Source organism: Ascidiella aspersa, chromosome 4 (genome assembly GCF_963924565.1).
Source record: "Ascidiella aspersa chromosome 4, kaAscAspe10.2, whole genome shotgun sequence".
Lineage (NCBI taxonomy): Eukaryota > Metazoa > Chordata > Ascidiacea > Phlebobranchia > Ascidiidae > Ascidiella > Ascidiella aspersa.
Genome location: NC_139450.1, coordinates 9276700 through 9300248, shown reverse-complemented (window position 1 = coordinate 9300248; position 23549 = coordinate 9276700). Strand labels below are relative to the sequence as shown.

At 39.2% G+C, this 23549-nt stretch overlaps 2 protein-coding genes across 2 annotated transcripts in view; one reads left to right on the top strand and one right to left on the bottom strand.

Moving 5' to 3' along the window:
* LOC146147055 (plexin-B2-like) overlaps positions 1-11176 on the bottom strand; it is a 42267-nt gene extending 31091 nt beyond the window's left edge. The window contains exons 1-12 of the mRNA XM_083387904.1: positions 10954-11176; positions 9570-10576; positions 9117-9293; positions 8521-8646; positions 8346-8446; positions 7867-8002; positions 6903-7089; positions 5667-5781; positions 4595-4796; positions 3727-3831; positions 2448-2532; positions 638-828 (exon numbers count right to left, since the gene is read on the bottom strand). Of these exons, the coding sequence (XP_083244030.1) occupies positions 638-828; positions 2448-2532; positions 3727-3831; positions 4595-4796; positions 5667-5781; positions 6903-7089; positions 7867-8002; positions 8346-8446; positions 8521-8646; positions 9117-9293; positions 9570-10576; positions 10954-11086 (2565 nt within the window). The 5' untranslated portion in view covers positions 11087-11176. The remainder of the gene's footprint in view (positions 1-637; positions 829-2447; positions 2533-3726; positions 3832-4594; positions 4797-5666; positions 5782-6902; positions 7090-7866; positions 8003-8345; positions 8447-8520; positions 8647-9116; positions 9294-9569; positions 10577-10953) is intronic.
* Positions 11177-15005: 3829 nt separating this feature from the next.
* On the top strand, positions 15006-23339 carry LOC146147054 (uncharacterized). Its single transcript, XM_083387765.1, has 12 exons — positions 15006-15090; positions 15183-15228; positions 15662-16003; positions 16232-16419; positions 16539-16576; positions 16648-16748; positions 16938-17074; positions 17403-17555; positions 18888-19006; positions 20971-21161; positions 21712-21870; positions 23164-23339. Exons 2-12 carry the CDS (start codon positions 15198-15200, stop codon positions 23265-23267), a joined length of 1563 nt encoding a protein of 520 aa, XP_083243891.1. The 5' UTR covers positions 15006-15090; positions 15183-15197; the 3' UTR covers positions 23268-23339.
* Positions 23340-23549: the final 210 nt, after the last annotated feature.

Below are 23549 nucleotides of genomic sequence, written 5' to 3'. Positions count from 1 at the left end.
AAAAATGTTTACCGGGCGAAAGGAAGGGAGGCCCGAACCAAAACACAATAATGTGTGGTTTATGCAGGGATGGAACGAGTCACTAAAAAGTCCTATCTGCCTAGTGCGTGACCGAAAGTGAGAGGAACTGTTTACTGACTGGTTTGGCTTCTCGGGAACACCACTTTGCCGCGCCAATGGCGATGCTATGACGGGAAGTATCGGGTTGAGCGCTTTGGAGGAAAATTTCTCCAGAAACGAACGAATGCCAAGCCTGTTTGGGCGGCGGAGATAACAACAGACCGGCCTCGAAACGCATTCGGTGGTCTGTGGGGCGATTTCATTAACGCGATGCGACAAGATAGTGTTTGGCTGACTGGCTGCAATTTATCATTGGATTTGTAAAGAGAAGCTGTAAAATTTAACCAAATTTAAGAAAAACTATAGGCAATGAAATTTGTAACGGCAATCAAGATTTGTGTTCGTACTGTTTCCGCAACTTTCTCAAACTTAGAAGCAATTATGCTTAAAGCCAACTCAAAAAATCTTACTGTACGAATTACTGCAATCAGCGACCTACCAAAATAAACGGCCGCTTTTGGGGTAACACTACAGTAACACTACATTATACTGTGCGAAACACAACGGCCAAACTCACCGAAGTAATGGTGGGCGGGGGGCACTGGCGCACGTAGGTGACTGGGGTCTGGGGCGCCGGGCAGGAGGACACCGTCTGGCACTTGCTGGTCGCGTTGCACCACAGGCAGTCGACGAACTTCTCGCGGAACTGGAGGCAGGTGCCACAGTCGCCGTTGGCGCTGACCGGCGCCTCGCAGTTGTATACAGTCGCTGTGGAAGAGTTAGTATTTTTAGGGATTGGCGTATTGTACACTCCAAGATAGGGATTCTTAACCTTTTTTGTATGTTTCGCCCTTTTAACAAAGATGAAGATCAGATTAACTCCCAACATATAAAGAGATGCTTTCAATAAAAAAACGTAAGTAACAAATTACATCAGTTATATTCAATACGACGGCTGCCCTTGCTTTTTGGCAACGAGTTGTTCAATGTTCTGGAAGTAGTAGGTAGATTTTATGGTAAGCAATGCAGAGAAGCCGCTAGTTTAGTTGGAAACGAAACCAGGATATTCTGAGCTTGAATACCTATCCTTGGATTTACCCCCTAAACGAGGTTTCCCCTGGGGTAAATTTACCCCAAGTTAAGAAGGGCTGCTCTAAGATGATCAAACTGGCTGTTATTTAAAACCTTTATCATTGTGGTAAAACTGTCTCGTTAGTCGCTCTGTATCCAAACCATGTACCATTTAGACTTAAGATAATAAAAAGCCGCCGGAGACGCGATTCTAACCGCTGCATGAAAATTGATAGGATTCCAACTATCGTCTTTAAAATGGTGTTGAAAAGTAATTTCTCATTAATATCGGCAGTCACTACGTTATTCCTCCATGTGGAAGTGGTGCATGAAAATTGATAGGATTCCAACTATCGTCTTTAAAATGGTGTTGAAAAGTAATTTCTCATTAATATCGGCAGTCACTACGTTATTCCTCCATGTGGAAGTGGCAGCCATGTCGCGTCACCTTCTGCCATTTCCCAGTCGAACTTTTGCGCGTAAGTTCAAGTATGCTAATTGCCGAGTTACAGCCAGATGTCAGAGCACGACAGGTCGTCGTCGACGGCTATTCCCGTGGTGGGATGTCTGGCCGTTTGTGCTTGTGTAAGCCGGGGTCACGACCCCTTAAACCGCGTCTCTGTGTGCGCAAGTTCCAATATACCGCCGTGACAAACACGCGTTAAATTACGCAAGGGAATCATCTGATTTGCTTTGTTAAGTGAAAGCGCCTGGGCGATCATATAATTGAAGTAGAACTGCGTCAACGCCAGTATCGTTGTCACTCTAATGCTGCTCCAAGCCCCGGAACGAGTTTAAATCTTTTAGAACGATATATTGACCACTGTCAATGTGGAAAGCGTGATGGTGTATACACACCGAAAACTGGTGCACTGCATATAACATAACCTACACATAAGCCACAAACCAGGGGTTCTTAAACTATTAAACAAGTTTAGTATACTTTAGAAACTGCTGTTTTCAGTCCTAATAATGGTAACTAAAATGCTTATGCAACTAGGCATTCATCGATCCCCAAAATTAAGTTCACGCACCCCATGGGGTTTACGGACCCAGTTTAAAACCCCTGGGCAAAATGGAAATTTTGTCTACAAAGCGCAATGCAACGTTAAATGTTCCAGCCTTCTTCATCCGAGTTGTTTTGCTGCAAATGTGTCAGACAGGCAGTTTCGGCACCGCTTTACCATTACGCCATGCGAAGTAACGCGCTTTCCAGAAATCAAAACGGAAGCGATCGGCATTTCATGCAGCATGACATAGCGAAAGGCAGAGTCGTTCAGCCACACTAAAGACGGTATACGGGCGTTATCACTTACCGCCGTAACTGGTTGGACTGTCCACGATGAAGCTGCCTTTTGTCAGGAAGACTCGAACTTTGAACTTGCGCTGGTCGCAAACAAGCTGCACGACACGAAAGAAAGTATTTAAAACCCCGCTAGTTTCGTTGCTAACCTACCATCCGTGTAGTTAAACCCGATTGGAAACGACCCCGATTCTACAAAACCCGTTGAGTAGTTATCCACTTAATTCTCTGTGTATCGTGGCACACCAGGGTGCCTCATGAGATTCTCTCAAGTTTGTCGCGAATTTTTTTTGGTAATTTTGTAAAATATTTTTACCCGCTAGCATGCGAGACTTGAATAAAATTATTTACTAGAACAGTGGTTCCCAAATTTTTTTGGCTCGCGGCACACTAAACAAATCTTAACAATTTCGCGGCACACTTTTTAACAGAACAACAATAGAGTAATTTTACAATCGCCCTTAACACACGACAAACTATATGTAAATGTCTCGAAATTATTAATTTGTAATGAATAGTGCGTATTTAAAATACTTGCGTGTATGCCTATTGGTAATACAAATACTTTTTTTTCAGCATTACAAAAAGCTTCACTAGTGTGCCGCGGCACACAGTTGGAATCACTGTATTAGAAATTGTCGTGTATTAAGGTCGATTGTTAAATTGTGATATTTTGTACTGTAAAAAAATGCCTCTAATTTGTTTGCTGTGCGGCAAGCTAACAAAGTTTGAGAAACAGTGTTGATCCGAATGTAAATATCATGACTGGTAAAAAAACTACAAAAAGGACAAAACGGAAAAATTAACAACTATTATGGTTACCCAATGAGTCATTTCGTGGTAAACCCTACAATTACCGGTGGAATGATGCATTGTTGTTATTTTTTTAATTTGTCATCAAATCGAAGCTTTAAATGGTGTTTAAAGTTAGACTAAGCCAGGGGGTCTCAAACCGGGGTACGCGTGAGACATTTTAAGAGATTTGTGACCTTACTACCAACCACTATAGCAACTGTTTGTCGTGCTTATGATGTACGCCAGGAAAAAAATCAGCACTTAAGCGCTTATGGTCCAAAAATTCATTTTCGCTAAAGTTTGTACTTTTATTGCAGATTGATATGGACTAAAAAAAGTCTATTATTGCAGATTAAAGACTTTCAATTCTAAGCCTAAAAACATATAAAGTGTGTTTTCATTTTGTTTGTCTTTCGGGGGTACGCCACACAAACAGCAAAACCGAAAGGATACGCGAAGCTTGAAAAAGTTTGGGAAAGTCCAAGTCCACCGCTTACCATTGTTGCTGGCGCGGAGCATGACACGTAACCTGACAAATTGCTGATTCCGCGCGTACTCCGAAGCATGCCGCAGAACTGGTAGTTGCACTGAAACCCGGTTGCCTGCAAAAAAACAGATTTTACAGCAAGGGCCACATTTATTAAGTGTAGGGCCGGATTCGCCAATCGCTTGGCCCCTTGATTTGATAAACAAGATATAAATTAGAATTCAGAATATCAGTTTTTAAGTTATTACTTGGCTTAACGTCCGATATTGACACGAAAATTTGTTTTTTGTTACCGGAAGCCGCAATCAGGCAAAGCTGGTTCTGAAAAGTGCCAGATGCAATATTTTTCAGTATACGCGCGACGAATTAAACAATGCTAAAATGACCTATTCAAAACTTCCACGAATTTAAAGGGTTACAACCTAGTACTGAGGTCAGCTTATAGTTAACAATAATAGCTCACAGAAACGGTTAGGGGGTAGAAAAAACTTCAAAGGTTGTGCGCATTCGGGCGATTTCACGAAGGCAAAATGGATATTACTTAAAAAAATACCCATTTTCTTTACTAGCCCAGCTTTGGGCCTTTTTAGAGTTACGATTAAAATTTATTATATAAACTATAAATGCTCACAAGGTTTGTAGTCGCCAATCCACATACGTAAAGACCACGTACCAGTGCTGTAATGACCTGACTTGAGTGAACTGTCAATGACTTGACTTGAGTGAACTTAATTTCTTTTTTTTATGACTTGACTTGAGTGAACTTAATTTCTTTTTTTTAATAACTTGACTTGACCTAAGTCTTTTAGGCAAATGACTTGACTTAACACCGCTGTGCCCTATTTTCGGCGTATACAAGGGCTAAGCAATAAACGCACCTCTGGTAGATTAGTGACGTCTAGATTGAAGCTCCATTCAACACCGTACAGAACCAATCCACTGCCGACCAAGTCGACCACGGTCGTACACATCGCGCTGCTGTTGGTCCCACTGAACCCCCCCGGGCAGACGTCGGGGGCGCACGTCGAGCTCTGGGGGCACCACGAGCAGTTCCAAATGCTCTTAACACACGACGAGCACCTGCGAAATCAAAAGTTAATAGAATAAAGGACGAAATGTGTTGATTCGAGCTTGCTGCGACTATTTGTCAACACTCTGGCTGACTGATCAGCAGTTATGAGAAGTTGAGCACAGTAGGTTTTATTTTTCTTAATTTTATATTCTAGTAGCATAAAGACAAGTCAGGCTTTATTTCAAGAATAATTTCCTTAACTTGATATTCCAGTAGCATAATGACAAGTCAGGCTTTATTTCAAGCTGATTTCCTTAATTTTATATTCCAGTAGCATAATGAACAGTCATGCTTTATTTCAAGCTTATTTCCCTAATTTTATATTCCAGTAGCATAATGACTTTAGTTAGGACTTTGCGAAGCGAGGCGAAGCCTGCACTACGCCGAAATATACAACGCAGGAAACCGGCCAGTGATGCTGTGCTATCTACGTTTCTGTAGCCTGGCTTGTGTGTGAGTGTGTGTGTGTGTGATGGGTTCTATATTAGCCTCGCCACATTAAAAAACGGGACGACCGTGTTTAAGTGCTACGGTTTATCGACCGCTGACACCAGCGGCTATTTTTGGCTGGAGCCTTGTGTAAACACGGAGATAACTGGAACGTTGTTGCTGTATTAAAATGTATCACGGTTAACCTAGACCGATCTTACGCTGGCATACAAAGCACTTGGTAATTATTTACTCATCCACTGCCCATAAACCAAGGCGAAGACAAGATAGGTCAACTCTACTAGAAAGTAAACATCGTTTAAAAATCCAACAACCTACAAAACGTACAACAATCAAATAAGCATTTGAGGATTAACGAACATCAAGTCATAATAAATGGCCAAAAATCGTTGAAAACAAGTTGAAAACAAGGCCGCGTTTGATCTTACATGGTAAAGTTGTTGAGGTTTGGGATCAGCGAACAGTCGTAGACGGTCAGCAGTTGTGCCGAGCTGGCCATCAGCTTGCCTTTGTACTTGATTGATAGCGTCACGTTGGAGTGGTCTGTGCATGAAAAACAGGAAATCATCGACTGGTGAATGGCCCTGCTGCTGCCATTGTGTACGCCGCGCCAGAAACTAACTGCGTAGGCACCGGGCATTGACGCGAAATTGCAATTGAAACGTTTTGCTTTGGTGATGCAATGATGGTAGCGTTTATATTACACTGCGCGCTTATCGGCAAACCGGCTAATTACAATCCTTTCGTGGTGGCTTATTTAATTGACGGCAACGTGCAACTTCAAACGCGACCGGTAGTCGATGGTCTTTTGTTTCTCGTAAACAACGAAACTTGCTCAAAGCTTGTGTGTAGCCAACATGTGGCACAGGCAATGTCCTGTCGCTATAAAAAAACAGCAGCAACACGAAAAGGAAAACTAACTAGGTCGTGAAAACCAAAACAAAACAGTTAACACAAACTAGATTTTATATCCCCGGAAATTGTAAAGCCTACTAAAATCCATATAAACCATTGTTACTACAATGCACCCCAAAGTTTGTATTACGAAAACAAAAATTAAATTCAAACCAATCAACTTTTGTGGCTTAAAAGGTCGCATTGTTTATCTTTTGTGACAGTTCACCGAAAGGTGATGAAAAAATGCAGTGGTTACGACAGGTATATAAAGGTAAATAAGGTGGAAAGGGAAATAATCCAGATAGCTCGCGGTGTGTTTTGTTGCTAGACAAAACAGACCCTGATGAAACCCACGTACCTCTTTTGTTAAATCATTGATTTTTTAATTAGGTATAGAGGACCACATCGTGGCAAACAACTTTGGAGATTATAACAAACTAAACAAAAGAAACACGCTGATTTTGTTCAATGCTTCAACTTATAATATAACACTATCACAATACGTTTAAAAAGTGGATGAAAATAAGCCGCTCTTAAAATGTTTGGTTATAACTCATGCTACCCATCGATGCCTAGAGCACAAGGTTTGCAAATCAGTATCTGTTGCTTTCGACCTGGTAGACAACAGGTATATGTCTGTCCAACTGGCAAGGTATGAGGGCGGAATAGACCCACTGCGCCATAAAGTTCGCCGAGGCATGGAAGGGAAAGCCAGAACAAGTACAAGCAGTAGACAATTTTCGCCGCAGTCCGCCAAAAGCACCTACCTGATCCGTTCAAGGGGCGAAGCGAATCGACGGATCCGGGTTGAAACACGCAACGAGGTTGATTGGGAAAACCGACCAAGTTCGAAGTGATGTCGAGTTGGTCACGGCCCGCGACTTGTCTGGTGAAATGACAGGTGTACAGGTCGGCTCGCGGATTCAGTTCGGTTCCGTCAAAGACCAGACGCAACTGAAAAAAAACGGAGAGTGGCAACAATCGGTTTTAAAAGTACCTTTGGCCACAGCTTTCAAACTGGGTTCGCAACCCTGTGGTGGGTCAGTTATAGTAATGTTTTGCTTTCTTTCAATGTGAAAACGTCAATCGCAATGCAAAACAAAAATCATAATATACACATTAGTTAGCAAATGCGTTCTGAAGTTGACACCGAGAAATGTGTTAAACCTTCAATCTAAACAAAGGGTGGTTGAAAGTTTTACTAAAATAAAGGGGGTCGCAGATTTCAAAGATTGGAAACATATATAAGTTAATTGTTGGCAAAGTTTTTTGTGGCATTTAGCATCTATTTTGTTGTTTAAGAATATAAAAAAAAAAATGGTTTAAATACAGCTATGTAAACTAGCCGGAGAGCAGAAAACAAATGAAATAACGTACACTTGTTAAATCGCTTCTTTGGCCCACGTTAAGAAACGGTAAAGAAAGCCTGACACAAACAAATATAGCTAGATCAAAAACACATTACTGCCTTATTAAAGGCAACTTTAAAGGTCGTATGCTGTTTGGCGTTAGAGTACGGTTGAGTTCAACTTGACTTTAAGTGGCACTTCGGTGGTGGACCTAACGGTATATTATCACATGTAAGCTATGTAAGCCCGTTTAGTTTAAAATGACCGAACTTAAATGTCAAAACTTCCTTTTATTTAGGTGCGGGAACAACACGACGTATACAGCAACCACGCCAGTTCTTTTTCTATTTTATTCAAGTGCACAGAAAGTAGACAAATTTACCTCAGTGGACGATGCTCCAATCGAGACGTTCATAGGTTGGAAACCGGCAACGATCGGACAAAAACTGGACTGGAATTGTGGCCCGATCCATCTGTCGTTGCGCGACGAGTTGGCGCAGTCTGCAGCGATGGAACACCTGTGTGAAAACGTAAGATGTTGGCCCGGCGTACAACCATTTGGATACAACTCACATGTAGTATAGGGTTCACCAGCCCAAAACTGGACATTTGCACTTTTTAGTTGTTAAATGGCAATAAAAGTAACACTATTGTATTAATTATGCTAATGAAATAAAACCTTTTTTTCGTTTTCGATATATGTTTATTGACGATTTGTTATGTCCTAATTAAATGATAGTTACTGTTTTTATGGTGTTTTTAGTACCTTAATCATTGTAAAAAAGAGCTTGATGTAAAAGTGATATAAAAAGGTCGCACCACAATAGAAATAGATCACAATAGATAGAAAAATAAACTTACGCGCTATCCTGGACGCACCACCCACAATATGGGTCCTTGCTTGCCAGGCACGTTTGGCAGTTTGTAAAAGCCTTGCAATTCTCAGTCCTGACTTTGAATACCTGCGATCAAAGAAGTACATTACACCAGAGTTCAGCAAAGGTTTTCATTCGCAAACGTATATGGCTTGATTTACCTCGTCTTTCGTAATTCCGTACACGGAACGAGAGTTGCTGTCCACCGTAAGGTAATCCAGTATTGGAGTTTGAGCAATTGCAATCCGCTCAGAGAGCGAGACCGATCCAACATGAGGCGTGTAATACTGCGACATATTCACAGTTTTACTGCATTTTAGTGCAATTTTGACAATTGTTAAGACGTTAAGTTGTTTCAATTTGGTTACCTTATTATTGTTTCACAAATCATAGCAAATTTTCAATCACCGGTTGTAAATAAGGCTAGGACAGGGGTGGCCAAACTTTTGAGAAGTATAGGCGTTGCAAAGAGGATTTCACAAAAATAAGATAAACTTTTCTTACTTCTAATAAACACTAACAGCACCTTAAAATAATTCTTAATACATACATACCGTTAAAATAAACACAATTTGTTTTAAAGGACCTTTTCTTTGTTAATTATGTTTTTCCCAAAAGGCATGTTTTGTCACGTACTATCTTTATTGGGGTAATGCGCCAATGTAGTCGTATTTCGCATAGGTTGTCAAATCCTGAATTAGACCTTAGGTTTGAAAGATCAGGTTAACAAAAAACAATATAAAACATTTTTCCATACTCTGAGCAGCTCTCCAGCGGTTGTACCGACAAAGATCACGGTGAAATTGTTGCTGCTGGTCACAGTAAACGCAGAGACGGGTAGGGTAAATTCGTGCATTTTGACCATGTTTAACGGAACGAGCGAAGAAATGCCATAATCACCGACCGCAAAATTACTGGTGAAGCCGCATGAAATCTGGAAATAACATATGAGATGTATTTACAGAAAAACATCGCGGAATAGAGGGCTTGGATAAAAGTGATGGTTTTGTTTGCCTACTAATCAGTAATCACATTGAATCATAGGTTTAGTCAATTGTTTTCATTGTGGCTATCGGTTGCTTACCGAAAATCGATCATGAATAACATTGTCAGGTCCAAATATGTTCAGACTTGGCGAAATTACTTAGTTAAAAGTATAAAATTTAATTGTTGTTCGTTGCAATATTGTAATACGTCTTTTGGTACTCACGTCAGTGTTGTCTAATGCCGATATGATCGTATTGCACTGAAGAGTATTACCATCCTGTTTGATTTTTTCCGCTTTGTCCGCTTTGGCCTGAAAACAGTTTAGCCGAGTTTGGTCAAGTTGTCGGTTTAACGACGCTATACTTGATGAGCACACTGCGCTGCGGCCACTGCTGCTGTTTGTAAACAAAACATACAAGTTGTCCTGATAAACTTTGGCTGAAACCGCTTGGCCAAACCCCGATCCACACGTTATGGACGTTTGGACATAGGACCGTCTGCCTGTTTTTTTTCTGATGCCGTTTAAATCCGGGTTATTTGGTGCAGGCCTGTCCTGAATCAAGGTGCTTTGACAAAGCCTTGAAACATTGGTGAATGACTTCGAGGTTCGAATAACGAAAGCGTAATCCGCGGACGTCCATGCCTTAACGTTAATCACATCGGGGCAGCTCCATATATAATCCGCAGTGCTGTCCACATTGAAAAAGTATCCGTAGTTTGAGTTGGGCGGCCGGTAGGTTTGAATTGAAGCCTTGTTGTCCACCTTTTCCCAATCTTTGCCGCCAAAGAATACAAAGTCCCGATCTCCGCTTCTGTCCGATGCGTTCAAATAGCTGGCAGCCACCAACGTGGCGGCCTTGCTGCGGACAGAAATAAGCGAATGCTGGGGAGGGTTGCATTTCTGGGCTTCGTTAAACGCCAGCGCGTCGGAAACATTGGACAGGTCCAGCAAGTCGCATGTTCTCTGGGTTGTGCCGCACGCCACTAGAATAGTGCGAAGCTCAAGCAGCAACTTGTTGTAGTTGTCAACGCAGCTGGTCGGTTCCGTGCAGACATCTTTATTGCACTGCGGCGGCCCGTTGCATGAGAAACTGTCGTTTTGCGGCCCGCTTTGGAAGGACGAAGCCAAAGCGAGGTCGCCCGCAGAAAACTGGAGGACAAAGTTCGTGGCGCCAACGTAGACGTTATTGTTCAGCAGCGCCAGGGTTTGCGCTTCAAATGTAGAAGAACCTGCAGCGTAAACAAAATTTGGCATGAGGACATTTGGAAATTAACACAGAGAAAATATCGTATAGTTGTAGCCTACTAGTATTCAGTAAACTATTATCTACCATTTTATATGCATGTAAAGTTGTAAACTACAATCAAATTTCGCATATGTTTCATTATAATAAAGATGTCAAGCAGGGTAAGGTTGAAACATGAAACTAACGAAAATATTAATAAATGCCATAACGAGATCATTTAACCTAGTGGTCGCTACATAAACACTGCTACACTATTCAAAACAAAGCCATCGTAATGACACGTATGACCTACTGTTCAATACAACAGAATCGCTAGTTTTAAAAAGTGTAAAGAACGCTGTTATCACTTGATCTACTTACTATTGCAAAACGCGTTCTGGCCGAACGTTGACTTGTTAAGTTTGTAGGCAACCTTGCGCGCGGCATTGACCTGATGAGCGCACACACAACCTAAAATAACAAGCAAGGTACGTGCGAACACCGTCATCTCCATTCTAGCATATTTTACGCTTAATAATTCCGATTTAATGGAATTTATTTGATCCTGTTCCTGAACGAAAAAACAATTTTCAGTTGTCTGCTGCTAATCTCGTTTGTTGTGGCCGGTAGTAGCCCTACTGCCCTTAGACTGGAGAAAGAAGCTACTACGCGACGGGCGCTATCTCATCTGAACACAACAGCACGTGCCGTGCCTCGAGTGACTGTACGCTTGCCGGGCGTCACAACCTCGAGAAAAAGGCAGCCTCGACGCATAATTAAAATTGCCTTGAAGTTTTGGCGCACGATGACTGACTGCGCCGCGCAGACGAGATACAATCGGCCTTTGTCGTGTATGACGTAGCAGCAAGCCTGATACGAAAGTTTGCTCAATCGACACAGAAACGGAGAAAAGGCGTCTGGGTAGACAGCCAGTTTGATTTATGGAAGATTTCCCCGTCTGTAACCGAACAACAGTATATGTGGTATAGCACAGTTAATGGGCTCGTAAAGAATATTTAACAAGGATTTTAAAACACATAAACGAAAATTGAGAATTTTGTAGTAAAATGAATCGATGTGCACAGAGTATTCCAAAAGCAGCAAAATAGAAAGCAAAGGGTCGAAAAAAAAGAACTTCCCAAACAAATCAATGCAAATAGGACATAACATATGGAGGCCCCACCTCCGTGGCAGCACCTTCTTCCTAGTGGAGACAGGTTCCACTACTGGCCTGCTTAGAAATTCCCGGTCTCTTCTCGGCCAATGGGAAGAATCGAGCCACAACTCTTGCCTGTTTTCTTACTTTCTCTAACTTAACCACTGGGGAACCAAAAAAAGTTAATTAACTGACATTTCTGAATTTTCTTTACCGATTTTATTGTGTGTTTAAACCATTGCTAAACTAAGTAGGCAAGAAAATGACATATTATGTAATTTTTTAACAAAACAACATTTTATAAATGACATGTGGTGACACAGCTTTGGTAATTTATTCGATTTATAGTTATAGGTAGCGACTAGCAAGTATATATAATGCCACGCTTTTAGGAATAAAACTTTAACAAACACTTCCAATTGCCTAATATATTTGTTTCAGCATTAGATTCTCAATACCTTTATTTGGTCCCTTAGTTTTTATTGTTACCAAAACGTTTCTGCCACCTTACGTTAAAATTTCGTATTTTTTTTCTACGCAAGATGGCGACCATGATACACACGTTATTACCAATAACAGTTATATATTCTGCAATATACAAGATGTTGTAGATCTTGAGTGGGCAACCTTTTTCTAGTTGCGGGCCAAAGACAAACTGAAAAAGGTCTCAGCGGGGTATTTAACTGACAATTGTTTTGTTAAAACGTGTAGTTTTTTTAGGCAAACGTCGCAGACGTTTCTTGCATTAGAAAAAGGAGCAATTACTTTTAAGGACACGACAAGAAACAATTTGAAAAATGTATTAGTTGGGTTTCAATTTTGAACGGCGTTATCTATTACACAGAAAAGGCGCAATCAAATTGTTTAAAGAAACGCCATAAAAGTAATCATTAGGCCTAATACAATTTATGGTACAATTTGAGTAGGGTTGGTAAAATCATGTTTTGCTAATGTTTAAAAGACGCAATGAGTTTGTAAAACATAAAAAAAGCTTTATGTAGGTAGTTAAAATGTCCGAAAAGTATGAGGAGCAGGTTGCCGACCTTTGTTGTAAATAAAACCCAGAGCCTGCGTGAGACTCTGAACAAGGAGTAAAACTATTTAGTTTAATACAACAACAATAAAAACAAAATACCGAAAGGCATGAAAATATTCATAAGTGACGTCACGAAGACTTCTAAAACAAGTAGCCTTAGGAAACATAAGGTCATCGTTCGACGTACGCACACATTCAACTGAACTTTCAGTTTACATTATTGAAGAAGATGACTGGATGGCCTGGTGAAAAAGCGACATGTAGGCCTACTCGTAAAAACAGAAGATTTTTCACGGTACGGCGTACCTGTAAAAATTATTTTATTTAAACGCCACCCGGTGGCAATTTATTTACCGAAACTCCATTCCTGGCCGTCCCGGCTTACTTTTTCTGCTCAAAACCGTTTAACAAAAAATTGAAACTTCAAACGAATTGAAAGTTTGTTAAATTCATTTTCGTTCCGTTACACTTCAAAGTTACACGTTTCACGCTTTTTGTTGTACCTTTAATTGTTCAAATTACTTTTTTAACTTTACACAAAGCTTTTTTATTTTATTATTTTTACGCCTAAATAACAAAATATAAAGACGACCGACTATAAAACATAGTAGCCTATCCATCAAGAAGCAGCAGGTTGGGCTAAAAATTTTGCGCTAACACAGCGCTTTTCAACCTTAAAACTTCAAAGTTTAAAGTTTCCATCCGCACTTTTTCATTGCGAAAATTTCCATCCGCACGGAACGAGCATAGTAAGTTTGTAGACTTTGGTTTTATTTGTGAAATAGCAATAAAAGGGTTTGTGTGTTAAAACCGTGTGCCTAAGCCTTGACCGATATAAAATATATGGCTTAAGCTGCAATGAACCACTATACGAGACTAAATTACTGTAACTGTAACGGGCGCATAAGCTTATTTGATTACTGTATTGTACATAATAAAAACTAATAACATGTACTATTATCATCCGCACATTCATCTGCACGACGTTTGTCAACCGCATTACAATTTCCTTTATTCGCACAAGTGCGTACCATCCCACGGGTTAAAAAGCACTGCGCTAACATATAAAGTTGGCAAAAAAATATAGTTCGACAGGTACTCAGGAACACATTTGCCACGTGGGTCTAAACAACGCTGAGAAATATAAAAATTCTAGGCCACACCAATTTTTAAAATAAAGTGCAACGAATGTATGGCTTTCGCGGCCCACAACTACATGATAACACTAAACTATTCAAAAGTAACTCGCGGCCCACATTTGGGCCGCAGCTCACAGTTTGCCGACCACTGGTATAGAACCTTTGGCGTGTCACACATTTGAAATGATTCCGTACATTCGTTAACTAAACATACTTTAATTTATGAGGTATAATCTGTATGATCCCATTCGGGTGGCAAGGCAGCAATCATTTTTTGATGGTATTAAAATCTTTGTTATTTGGATTAAATTTGTATTTTATTGCCAATGGTGTTTTAGTAAAGTAATTTATTTTTATTAGTCGAAAATTCGCAACCGTCTAAAAGCGAAAAAATGTCGAACATCTAATTTCAGGGTTTTGCGGTCCTATCACTGTTGTCGCGGAACTTACAATATTAAACTGAAATAACTCTTCTATTTTCATTTCAGGGTGTGTTTTCGAGGAAGGGTGTAGTTTCGATTTTCGATGTTCATAGAGTACTTACATATTTTTTTTAAATTGAGCAATCGTGGGAAACCACCCAATTGCGACGTCTGTCCAAAAAGGTCTTAACTTGTGAAACCAAGTTCCTTTCCTCTTACTTGGAAAATTCTCAAAGCTGAATCCAACCTCAGCTCCTTAGATTATATGCCGTGCATTACACTTACTACTGGTTAACATTGCATAAGATACTTAAGAAACTAATTTGTTAATATTTAACTCGTTGTTTGTCTTGGATTGATTTTTTCCTCTTGTTTAAATATAGTAGCGTATTTAAATTATAATTTAAGTAATAGCGGTATTTTTTTCAGTTTTGCATTCCTTTTTGGATTTTATATATGCAATTCCCGTTCAGGTATTTTACCCTTTATACAAAACCACAAGTATGCAGGCAAATCAAGTGGATTGGAAAAGTGAAAATTTTCGTGCTTCTGCAAAAAACAAAATGTAAGATAAGAAAGTATACTACTTTTTTTTATTCAAAATAAAGAAAAGTATCTTTATAATTAAACATTACACACATTCCTTTATTACCTTTAAATATTCTGTTTTATAGTAACGAAACTGCTGTGAAATATGGAGTCACAAATGTCATTGGGAAGGCAGCTGTTCTGGAACATAACATCTTTCAAAAAGCTACATCAAGAGTATGTATATTCCATTAAATTATAAATAAATTAATACATAGCACATGTGTATGTTGAAATATTTAAAACACTTATCAAACTTTCTTTTTCAGGAAAACTATGTTCATATGGTGCAAACAGTAATGATGAAGTTGCAAAGTAAGTTAATTTTGTTAATAAATTTGAAAGGTAATGTTAAAAATATACCATTTAGCTGCTAAGTTTTTGTTATTTTTACAAAGAAAAAAAGCTTTAAACTTTATTTAAATGTAACATAATAATTGTACCAAAAGAACATATTAACAAATTATGTAAATATAAAATATTTCTCGCTATAACAAAATTTAGTGTGAAATGGCCTGCCGGAAAATCAACTTTATTAGGATTGTCTATGTCTGTACTCGTAAATATGCAAAAGTATGGCTTGGTAATTTAGGTTATGACAACAAAAGTCAAATTTCTATATTTAAAGAATAAATGGGTAAGAGTTTTTTTCCAAAAAGTTCATATATAATTTTTTTTGACTTAAACAAATTTGTCTCCAAGCAATAGGGGCTTCATCCAACCGGAAACATGTTTTTTTAATTTTTAGACAGCAACAAGCAGCAACAGCAACAACAGCAGCAACAACAACAGCAGCAGCAACAACAACAGCAACAACAACATCAGCAGCAGCAGCAGCAGCAGCAGCAACAGCAGTTTCAACAGCAGCAACAACAACAACAACACATTCCCATTCAACAGCAACAGCAACAACATCTGCAGCAACAGCAACAGTTCCAGCCTATGCAGCAGCAGCAACAGCAACAACAACAGAACCCTGTGTTTGCCCAGAGAGGTGACTTGGGGCCCAATCAGCCAACAGGAATGTTTCCACCAATGCAGCCGACACAGCCAGTCAACACCATTCTTTCCCACGGTTCTCCTGGACAAGGTATCTTTTTGTACTAATTAATAAATATACCCGTGAAAAGCAAAAATTTTTTAAGTCAGTACTGATGTTTAGATTTTTTGGAAAAATATTTGGAATTATGTTCAATACAGTTCTTTATACATATAACCTACTATTTAAAATTAGTTTAAAAAAATGAAATAAAAATGTATGTATTGAAGTGTGCTAAGACTAAATAATGGTATAACTATGTTTACATATTTTGTGTAGGTATGCAAATTCGACCCAATATGACGCCTAACAGCAGTCCTATGGCAAGACAAGGAAACCCAGTTCCAAGTCCCCAAAATTCAATAGGAAATCCTTATTCAAGACAGCCCTGGTCCAATCCATCTCCTGGAAACCAGTTTCCAATGAGACAGTTTCCCAAACAAATGCCAAGACCAGTCGCCCCAAATGTAAATGAACTATAGTAGTTAAAACATTTTGTTGTTTTAAGTAATAGTAAACATTGTTAATAGTAATTTGTTTTAAATATAAATGACAATTTTTTTCTGAACCATTTTTTCTTGTGTAGCCTGTGTTGACCATGCCGGAAAGCACTCCACAACCAAGGTAACAAATACATTTTGTTTATTTGCATGTTATTTGGAGAAAACTACAAAATAATATTAAATACATTGCAGCATCATCCCAAGTTTGTCCCCTGCACACCAGTCCCCACAAGTTCCAACAACATCGCCAAGCCTCAGAACGCCAGGAAGTGTGCAAACTGTGCCCTCTCCAGGTATTTAAAGCGGTAGTTTAACCGAAAAAACGACCAAGTTGTAGTTCAGGAAATGTAGTTGGCTTTGCTTGTAAAAATGAAGATGCGAACTGCTGACTAGTTATTGATGTTATGGAAATAACGAAGTCGAACAACTTTTGACGGAGCGTTTTCTTTAATTGAACATACAGCATTTGGTTTGTATTTTAGGCATGCTTGCTGTGCCAAGTCCTACAACAAGCAATCAAACACAACAGCAGCAGCAACAAGAGGATGACAAAGAGTACATGGAAAAGCTTAAGCACTTGCAGAAGTACATTGAGCCCTTGTCCAGAATGATAAATAAGGTTGGCAGAAGAAACGTATATAACGATGAAGCATTTTCCTAATATTAACCCGTCATATTGTATAGGCTTAAACATAGTCCTAAAGTAGACGATTCGTCATGTCATATTTTTTTTTTCAATTTTTGACCAGAGTCGAACTTGGATTGTGTTTGACCAACTCCGCAGTCCTGGTTTCTATTATATAAAAAAACTAGCTAATGTTGTTCATACTTAAAATTATCGGATATTCATAGATCGTTTATAACCGCATGTACATCAATGGTTCAGGCGACAGATTTCAAGATATTTTTAGCCTTTGGTAACAAACTTTATCTTGCTTCATCCCCAGTTTAATGAGGACGAGGGAAACTATTCTAAAGAAATGAGCAAGATTAAGGCACTCCGTGACAACCTGATGAACCCACGCAAGCGCATGCAAATGGGGACGCTAGACAAATGCGAGAAGGTTCTGCAAAACTGGCTTGGCCAGAGAACTACCAAGGTACATTGCGCTTTAACACGCCACTCGGGACAACAACCGTTTTATTGCCTAAATAAGCGGAACACGCGAAAATATTGGATCGGATTAGAGAGTGTTATAGTTATACTTGTCCGATTTTTGTCCAATCAATGTGATGCCAAATTAACTTGTACCCTTTAACGCTCTGTAACAACGTATGCCTTCATAATGTTTTTTCTAAAAATCGAATATAAATTATGCTTCTTAACCCTAAGGCAAATAATATTATATCTTTCCACGTTTCATTTTGATCAATTTCGCTTGGTTTATTGTAATGACGTTATTTGGTATCGGATATCCGCACTTTATGTCTAAAATATTGGGGTTTCGGAAATAAAATATATCAAATATCCGGCTTTTCTGCCTAAGAATATGTTGGTGGCAGACAAAAACAAATTTTATCCCGCATAATGTGATAAAACATTAAAAAAGGAGGTTCACGGATTGAAAAAGGTTAGGAATGTCCGGATACCAGATTGTTTGAACAAAAAGTATCGTGATTCGATTCTGTACCATGTAAAGCAGTGTTGTAATGACTAAAGTCATTGACTTGACTTAAGTGCACTCAAGTCAATTTTTTCAAATGACTTGACTTGACTTAAGTCTTTTGGACAAATTACTTGACTTGGACTTAAGTCATTTTGTCAAATAGCTTGGGATTAAATTAAGGGTCTTTCATTTAAATTTCTCTTAAGTTTTGCACATTAAACCTATTTATTTCCCTATATTGCGTTTGTGTTATTTTTTGAGTTAAATTATTGCTTATAATCGAACAAGTTTACCAATTTTAATAGTTTAACAGTTTACTTTTATGTCAATGACATGACTTGAGCTCTCATAATCACTTGACTGGGACTTGACTTGGACTTCAGTTATTTTTCAAATGACTTGACTGGGACTTAAGTCATTTCAAAATGACTTGTTTACAACACTGATGTAAAGTCATGATTATGGTCGAATAAGAAAAAAATGATTAAACTGTTTTTTAGGGTGTTAACCAAAATTTGCTTTCGCGCTAGGGAGCACTATAAATATTTATCTTCTACTTTTAAAGCAACATTTTTTTAGAAATTTGCCCAAGGTAGACAACTTTAGGTTGCTTCTCAAAGCATGGCTGTCATGCACAAATTAATTTGGTATCGGATCGGCACCGATATCAACCTAGTTTCGGAAAAGTACCGATAATATCCCTTAGCATCAGGTATCGGCTCCTATACGATATTATCGGACTTCCTATTAAACACTAACCATTATAGCATTTTTTAATAATAAGTGCAGTTTTTTAATCGTTTTTTTTTGTTTTCCCCGGACCAGCACATGTGCCAGCCATTCCTCAACGTGATCGCGACCGCCACCAAGTCGCCCTTACTTAACCACACCCTGAAGCGCACCTTCGGCCCGGCGGTCAGCACCATATGCGGTGACTACAGCACGTGAGTGGTGTAAGACTTAGAGTGAGGCCTTTATACGCGTGTGACGCCATCGATTGTATGGACATGGGAGTGTGACGTCATCGATTGTATGGACACGGGAAGGTGACGTCATCGATTGTATGGACATGGGACTGTGACGTCATCGATCGTATGGACATGGGAGTGTGACGTCATTGTTGACCGGTGCGACTTCCGAAAGCGGGATTTGACCGGTTCGCACCGGTTTTTGTACGATCCCACCTTTGACATTTTGCGAATTAACGTTTTTTTTTTTCGTTTTCAGTTATAGTTTTAAGTTAAGCAAACCTAAAGCGGTCTATTGCTATTGAAAGAACCGTTGCACGTTATTCATGTAAGATTTAGAAAGTAGAGATGAGCCGAATTAATGAAATCGACCCGTTTTCCATTATGCCGGCTTACATGTCTTTCTTAAAAATCGCTTTTTCTACGCTCTGTGTTTGAGGTACTGGGTTGTATAAAATGTTGCATGATTTCCTGTGGATTAATTTGCGACTCAAGGCAGTGCAAAAACTGACCGTGGGAAATTGCACGATTAAATTGTCGCCCACTTTGCTTAAATTAGCTGACCTTGTTTCAAAATCTCTTCACACCTAACGTTCAAGTTGTAGTATCGTTACTTACCCCATACTAGGCTGGTATCTGTTCTGATCCGAAATCTACTTAATCTTTTTAGTTTTGATTTGCGTTCAACGCAACAATTCTATCTTGAAGGGTAAGTTTAACAAAAAAGTTTCGTTGAAAACAAGAACTATGGCAGTAAGAAAAGTTTTGTTGAAAGCAGTAAAATTGATTTGACTCAATCGGGCCGATCTCAATCAAAATGCCACCCGTTTGTACGCTTTGGACGAAGCACTCGAAAAGTTTGTAGCAACACTCGATTGGAGTCATTCACTTACTTATATAATGTCTGAAGTCCCAGTAGTTTCCGCTGCGACTCCTGCCAGTGTTACTCAGAGAGTTTACACGTTTGTTTGGTGAGTTTTGTTATTATGTGAGATATTTTAGCCAATTAAAGTCAGAAGAGTTAAACTTGACGTTTTTCTTTCATTCTGGCTTTTGGTGTGAAATCATTAATTACAAATCGTAGCGATTTCTTGCGAAGTGTTCTTGAAAAACGTTCATTTTTATAACCCCATCTACCAATAGTATTTAATTCATTTATTTAAAAATAGCATTCAAGACCATTTTTTTCTGATTAAGTCTGATAAAAAGGTTACGTACTACCAAAGTACAAAAACTAATTTCATTTTGATACCAAATTATTCCCCAAAACAGACCTGGCAAGGAAAAATTCAGCCTATAGGCTAGTAGCAGGCTATAGGAGTCAAACAAAGCGAAGCGCTCTCATTTAAATCGTCAAAAAATGTTTGTTCTCGGCTAGAATCCCACTCTCGGGCTAGAATCTGCGGTCGATCTGTTTAAAGTTAAACCATAACGATTCAACTAGCGGATCATTATCGCCGCCATTTCCTCGTCGATTAAAAGTGGTGCATTCCCACTTGAGGGATTTGCTAGATCTTCTGATGCTGTCATTCGGCTCGATATTTGGTGCAGGGCGAACGTATTCTGTTTTCACACACACAAAGCTATTCTGTCGAACTGCGCTGTTTGTGCAAAACATGTTGCTATATGTCAAATAAAAAAATGCTTTGTTTTATGTGTGTCAAATTAGCTTGGCATTACATAAAAAGTGTTGTATTTCAAAATAATGTGAATGGAAACATTGTTTCTATTTAGCTTAATTCACAAGGATCCAATTTTCACATGTGTTTGAAGTATAGTTTGTTTACCACACCGCGTTTAACATTACATTTGTAAAAATACGTAAATCTTAATATATTTTTAGTTTATTTAACATGTTAAGACCTTTCTTTCTCATTTTTTAAAACAAATAAAATTTAAATGGCGCCACATAGCAGTTTAAAAAATTTCCACTTTTAAAGGCCGGACTACATCCCGAACAAACGTCAGTGCTTGCGGGAGGCAGTGCGTAAAATGAAGACGGAACGCGATCAGCGGAGCGTGTCGGACGTGGTGCTGGGAGAGATCGCAAGACTGGACGGCAAATTCCGAGTGTCGGTGGATCGAACCTACAGCGCGGACGACGGTTCGATTCGCATCATCTGCCAACTTGGTAAGTTTGTTTGTCTAAAAGCGGTTTACTCGATCGGGCCGATCATTCCAGATCTGATCGCGTTGTGTTTTTCATAAACCTGGGAAATTTTTTGCAATATCTAATTTCAAATAATTCCTGGTTTGTCTAACTGCTGATAGCTAAAGTACCAACCTTAACATATTGACATTGTTAATTTTCTCTAATTTAACCTTTAATTGATTTTACTTTTAACCTAGATTCGTTGCAGCTTTATTGCTTTAATTGGTTTGTGTTAGATGCATTTTGTCGCTCCCCTGGCAATTATTTGTGTTTTGAAAACAATTTCAAGGCATTTACGAGACGATATATTTAAAGTGGTTTAAGAGTAGTTTTTTAAAAGACACCTCAAGAATTAGTACACGGCGACTCTATTCCCATTAGTATGTTCGTGAATCTAAAATAAAATCTATAAAATTAACAAGGCGCAGAGAATTGACTTTTAACAGGTGACAAAATGCCGAGTTAATTGTCTGTAAGAATTTACAAAACAGCACGTCATATACTGACTTATTGGGACGAATTTTTTCAGAGAACCGCAAGCTGCCTTCGGTGCCTCCCCTTCGCCTTGTGGTCCCCTCCTCCTACCCCAAGGAGAGCGCCGAGTGGGACCCAGCCCCCCTCTACTCCCAGCATCCCGCAGAACAGGAGGGTAAGGAAGCGGGCGACCGCGCATCGGAAGACTCGAAAGGTGAAAGCGATGTGTAGTTTGTTTTATGTAGACCAGTGATGTGTAGTTTGTTTTATGTAGACCCTTGACCGGGGTTCCGCGGCACTCTAGGTAGGGTGCCATTTTTAACGGTCAATGGTGCCGAGAGATATTTTAAATTAGTTAGGATTCCAATTTTAGCCCTATTAGTAATTAAGCTTCTTGATAAATTTTTTTTGTACTATAAAAGTGCCAAAAAGTAAGGTTTTGTCAAACTTGTTGCACAGGTAATGCGCTGTTTCAATCTCGTTTATTGTAACGTTACAGCCGAGCAAGGGTGCCGCGAACTATTTATAATTTCTGTAGGGTGCCGCAAGCCAAAAAAGGTTGCAAAGCACTGATGTAGACGGTAGATTGTGTGATTTGTGTATTTAGAGAATAACAGCAATAACTTATACAGCAGAACTACAGTGGCGACCTACGTTATAAATCGACCGTCAGCATCGCATTGTGCTAACTAATCTGTTATGTGATCTATATGATGCACCGCAAGGTATGTTTTTACCAAAAATATATCTTGACCATAAGATTGTGCGTGAACAATCAGTTGCTTTCCACCGAGGTGCGGGTTTAAGACGATTGTTGCGGTTCTCCGGGGACGTATGTATGTAGTAATCCCAATCATTTTGAGCCTTTAAATTTTTATTAGTGCCACATAAACTGCCATATTGGAGTAAGCTTTAAAATAGCTCGTTATTTTATCATAGATTGTTTTGTAGTGGCCTTTAAATATTTGGTGTGGACCCTTAATTTTTTGCAACCCTTGAAAAAATACTATGTCTGCTTTGTTTGATTTACCCTTTAATGCTTGTATCATTCGCCATTCACAGTTGCGATGCATTAATTCAAGTTGTGTATTTTAAATTGGCCAACATATTTTGGGTTGACACGGCTACTTATCCTACCCCTGCATTTTAGTATAGAACCGTTAACAATTAAGCCTTAAGTTTAACGTAACTCAAATTTCGCTTTTTTAATTAGTTTCTCGATTCGCATTAATTATATAAATTAATCCTGCTTTATAAAAGAATATATTAAAGAAAGCTGCTTTATAAAAATAAATTAAACAAAAAAGTACGTAGCACAGTTGTCAGGTTTCAGTTTTCGAATGCTATAAAAAGCCCTTAAAGGCCTGTGATTCGCAAGCGCAAAAGAGTACATTAGTTGGAGTTTTGAATATAGCTCACGATAATTGAGGAAGGCCGTAAACCCGAAAAATTTAAAGGACAAAGAAGCGTCAAATTCTTGGCGTCAGTTTTCTTTTCATTTTTACAGAGGAGCTCCAGTCGTTCCAGCGCCAGCTGCAGCCGATCGTTCTTGCCCGCCTCCGACGTTTGAGCGTCTCGAGCTGCACGGTTTCATCACTGATCACAGCCTAGGAGACTGGTGTTCGGGAGGCGTGCGCCATTCCCGTGTGAAACCGCAGCTATGTCTTATACGTTTCCGCTTGTCTTGCGTGTATTTTGCTATCTTTTCGCGATTGTTTTTGGCGCACCGCGCACTGCTGTACGATTTGCCATCAATATTACGTTGCGCATTGCTGCTCTTATTTTGTTGGAATTTGTGCATCAGTACTGAGTGTTGATGTTCTACCAATTCAATCAAATTTGCTTTTTTTACGTTTTCAAGATTTGCCTCTATCCAACCGTGTAAAATAAAAA